Source organism: Mandrillus leucophaeus, unplaced genomic scaffold (assembly GCF_000951045.1).
Source record: "Mandrillus leucophaeus isolate KB7577 unplaced genomic scaffold, Mleu.le_1.0 Scaffold139, whole genome shotgun sequence".
In the NCBI taxonomy this organism is placed as follows: domain Eukaryota; kingdom Metazoa; phylum Chordata; class Mammalia; order Primates; family Cercopithecidae; genus Mandrillus; species Mandrillus leucophaeus.
In genome coordinates, this window is record NW_012101354.1 from 556,637 (window position 1) to 561,614 (window position 4,978).

General features: G+C 38.5%; 1 protein-coding gene across 1 annotated transcript in view; it reads left to right on the forward strand.

Moving 5' to 3' along the window:
- The window catches only part of THEM4 (thioesterase superfamily member 4), a 48,668-nt gene extending 46,271 nt beyond the window's left edge, over positions 1 to 2,397 (forward strand). The window contains exon 6 of the mRNA XM_011973502.1: positions 2,228 to 2,397. Coding sequence (XP_011828892.1) covers positions 2,228 to 2,268 — 41 coding nt within the window. The 3' untranslated portion in view covers positions 2,269 to 2,397. The remainder of the gene's footprint in view (positions 1 to 2,227) is intronic.
- The last annotated feature ends 2,581 nt before the right edge of the window (positions 2,398 to 4,978 follow it).

Sequence of the window (4,978 nt, forward strand, 5' to 3'; positions counted from 1 at the left end):
TTTTTTTCCTTTTTCTTTTTATTCTGCAGACCTATCCCTCTTTGCTCTGTTGTTATGATAAATAGCCAACTTGATAAAGTTGAAGGAAGGAAATTTTTTGTTTCCTGTAATGTTCAGAGTGTTGATGAGCAGACCCTATACTCAGAGGCAACAAGTAAGAAGCTGGTCTTATCTCTTTCTTGGGGTTTAGTTGGGTTGGGTTGGGAGTTTTGGTTGATTTGGGTTTTGTGGGGGTCAGGGGGGTGTTTTGGTTTGGTTTGGTTTTTTGCCCGGGTATGATAACCCACACATGCCAAAAAATTCTTAATTCCCTGTCATGCAAAGAACAAGTTAAAGATATTCTTATACATCGCTAGTAAAGGGCGAGTTGCCAACATCTATCAAAATTACAGCCCAATGCAGAAGCTCATGCCTGTAGTCCCAGCACTTTGGTAGGCTGAGGTGGAAGGATCACTTGAGCCCAGGAGTTCGAGACCAGCCTTGGCAACATGGCAAGACCCCATCTCTACAAAAAACACAAAAAATTAGCTGGGCATGGTGGTGTGCACCTGTAGTCCCAGCTACTTGGGAGACTGAGGTAGGAGGATCCCTTGAGCCCAGGAGACGGAGGTTGCAGTGAGCTGAGATCGCACCTCTCTGCACTGCAGCCTGGGTGACAGAGCCAGACCTTGTCTCAAAAAAAAAAATTTACAAAGTGATGTGTCCTTTAACCCACCTCCAGGACTTTATCTCACAGGTATAATAACTGCAAAATTATAATGTGTTAGATTGCTATCAGGTTCCAGTGATTGTGTCACTCATGCAACATTATTTGCAATAGCAAAAAAAAGCAAAAATGGCAAAACATGGCAAACATAGCTATCCATCAATAGGAGACTGGTTAAAGAACTACAGCTCACCTATAAACTATATTGTATGTATGTGCCATTAAAAAATGGTGAAATATTGTGATGCCATAAATAAGAAAAATATGTCTATACTTATGTGTGTGTAGACTGTCCCAGGAAAATCACACACATGACCTGTTACTTCCCAGGAGTACTGAGGTTCATCCATGTTGTTGACTGTGTTCACTTGTTTGTACCACTGTGTAATACTCCACATGTGACTATCCCACAATGAATGTCTCTCTTCCGATGACAGGCCTCTGACTATTACCAACGGGGCTGCTATAAACATTCTTGTTCATGTCTCCTGGTGGTGTGCATGGGCAAGAGCTTGGCATATACTTAGGAATAGGATTTCTGGGTGGTAGAGTATCACGAGTGTTCAGCTTTACAGAGGAATGCAAAACTGTTTTCTAAGCCTGTACCAAATTAAACTCCCACCAGCAATATATGAGATTCTTTTAGATTCCCATCTTCTCTAGCAATTAGTGAAGTCAGACTTCATTGTTTTTGCCAGTCAAATGATTATAAAATGACTTCTCGGTGTGATCTTGATTTGCATTTCTCTGATTACCTGTGTGGTTGAGTGTCTCTTCATATGTTTATTGACCATATTTTTTCCCATTCTGTGAAATTTTTGTTTGTTTAGCTTTTTTTGTATTTCTCATTTTCTTACTGATTTATAGATATTCTTTGTATATTTTATATCAGAACAATTTTTTTTTGTTGGATATATAAGTCGCACATACCTCCTTATGGTGTGTAAGTTGTCTTTTATTTGCTTTAAGGTATCTTCTTTATGAACAGAAGTTTTTAATGTCAATTTAGTTGCATTTATTACATTTTTCCCTTTATGGCTAATGCTTTTTGTATCTTGTTTAAGAAATTTATTTTTCCTCTTAAGTATGAAGCATTTGCAGGAATGACGGATAAAAGGAGCAGGTGGAAAATAATAATTTAAATCCACAGTCAATTTAAGAACTCCATTCCAGGCTGTGGTTTATACTTCCTGTCTCACTAAACCTTTCAATATCATAAAGGTGCCAAATGGCTCTCTTGTAATTTTAGTTCTTTTCATTTCCCTGACTATCTCTAATGGAAGTAGTAATGAACCATGAAATGGCCAAGTGGTGAGGACCTGGTTACCCAGGGAGAGGTAATACAGTATTGTGATAGTCAAAAGTTGATTCTTAATTTGGCTGCAAAATGAGAGTGGACAGATAGACTGAAGGGACAAATGTGAATCTAAACCCTCTTTTGTATATGTCTTTCCATTTAGAGTAGTCCATCAGATTGAAGTCAGTTGACAAATAATCATCTGCTGTTATTTGTTTGTTTAGGCATATTTATAAAGCTGAATCCTGCTAAGAGTCTGACATAAAGAGCTGCTGTTGAACTCCATCCCATTCTCTCCCCTCCAGAAGAAGCAGTTGTCCCCCGAATACTCTGCTTCCTCACTGCTGAATCCTCGTAGGGAGAAGCCTGCCAACAGTGACCTTCCAAAACAGCCAAAAAGGTGTTAGCATTCAGAATATGTAAGGAATTCTTACAATTCAACAGAGAACCCAGTTTAAAAATGGGCAAAGAACTTGAATGGACATTTCTTCAAAGAAGATATGGAAATGGCTAACAAGTATATGAAAAGATCCTCAACATCACTAATCATTAGAAAAATGCAAATCAAAACCACAATGATCACACCTACTAAAATGCGTATAATTTTTTAATTTTATTATTATAATTATTTTGAGGTGGAGTTTCGCTCTTGTTGCCTAGGTTGGAATGCAATGGCGCGACCTGGGCTCACTGCAACCTCCGCCAGGTTCAAGTGATTCTCCTGCCTTAGCCTCCTGAGTAACTGAGATTACAGGCACCCACCACCACACCTGGCTAATTTTTTGGTGTATCTTTAGTAGAGATGGGGTTTCACCATGTTGGCCAGGCTAATCTATAATTTTTTATTTTTAAAAATAGTGTCAATGAGGATGTAAAAAAAAATAGAAACGTCATACATTGCTGGGTGAATACAAAATAGTGCAGCTGCTACAGAAAAGTTTGGCAGTTCCCCAAAAAGTTACCATATGACCCAGCAATTCCACTGCTAGGTGTAAATACAAGAGAAATGAAACATACATCCACACAGAAGCTTGTACACTAACTAGTGTTTATAATAGCATTATTTGTAATAGCCAAAATGTGGAAACAACCCAAATGGCCATTAATCAATGAATGGATAAACAAATTGTGGTACACACACACACACACACACACACACATATACATACATATAATAGACTATTATTCAGGCATACAAAGGAATGAAATACTGAAACATGCTGCAGCTTGGATAAACCTCAAAAGCATCACATTAAGTGAAAGAAAACAATACTATGTTTAGAATAGGCAACTCCATAGAGACAGAAAGTGGATTAGGGATTAATATGGTTTGGCTGTGTTCCCACCCAAAATCTCATCTTGAATTGTAATCCAAATTGTAATCTCCATGTGTTGAGGGCAGGACCTTGTGGGAGGTGATTAGATCATGGGGGTGGTTCCTGCATGCTGTTACAGTGGTAGTGAGTGCATTCTCGTGAGATCTGATGGTTTTATAAAGGGCTTTTCCCCGCTTTGCTCAGCACTTCTCCCTCCTGCTGCTGTGTCAGGAAGGATATGTTTTCTTTCCTTTTTGCCGTGATTGTAAATCTCCTGTGTCCTCCCCAGCCATGCAGAACTGTGAGTCAATTAAACCTCTTTCCTTTAGAAATTTACCCAGTCTCGAGCAGTTCATAGCAGTGTGAGAATGGACTAATGCAGTGCTTGCTAGGGGAATGAGGGTGGTGGGCATGGAGGAGAGAACAGGAAGTGATTCAAGTGATTACTTACAGTACCGTTTTTCTAGGGTGATAAAGAAGTTTTAAAACTAGAGAAAGGTGGTAGTTACACAACATTGTGAATGTACTAAATGCCAATGAGTTGTACATTTTTAAATGATTAGGCTGAGGGTGGTGACTCATACCTGTAGTCTTAGCACTTTGGGAGGCCAAGGCAGGAGGAGCCCTTGAAACCAGGAGTTCAAGACCAGCCCAGTCAACATGGCAAACCCCATTTCTACAAAAGAAAAATTTTGAAAATAAGCCAGGCATGGTGACGGGTGCCTGTAGTTCCAGCTACTTGGGAGGCTGAAGTGGAAGGATTGCTTGAGCCCAGGAGTTCATGGTTGCAGTGAGCTATGAACATGCCATTGCAGTCCAACCTGGGCAACAGAGCAAGACCCTATCTCAAAAATAATAATAATAATAATCAGAAATTGGAACCCTCATACATTGCTGGTTGGAATGCAAAATGATGCAACCATTCTGGCAGTTCCTCCAAAAGCTAAACAGAATTACCCAGCAATTCTAGTGGTAGGCTTATACCCAAAGGAACTGAAAAGAGGGATTCCAACAGATCGTTGTACTTCAGTGTTCATTGCAGAATTATTCATAATAGCCAAAAAGTAGAAACAACCCAAATGTCTACCTACAGATGAGCAGATAAACATAATGTGATATATACATACAATAGAATATGATTCAACCATAAAGAGGAATGAAGTTCTGATACATGCTACAATATGGATTAACCTTGAACACATTATGCTAGTGAAATAAGATTTTAAAAGGACAAATATTGTGTGATTCTATTTAAATGAAATATCTAGAATAAGCAAAATTGTAGAAAATATATTAGAGGTTACCAGGGGGAGGGGAGTGGCAGGAATGGGGAGTTATTGTTTAATAGGTACAGAGTTGGGATGATTACGTTTGGGAAATAGTGGTAATGGTTGTACAATATTGTGAATGTAATTCCTGCCACTGAATTGTACACTTAAAAGTGGTTAAAATGGCAAATTTTATGTTACATATATTTTACCACAATTTCAGAAGGTTATTGTAATTTACCAAAAACCATTGAATTCTACACTTTAAATGTGTAAATTGTGTATTATATGAATTTTATCAAAACAAAGCTATTTAAAAAAACAAAAAAGATAATACTAAAACTGCAAGTAGAGGCTGGGCACAGTGGCTCACACCTGTAATCCCAGCACT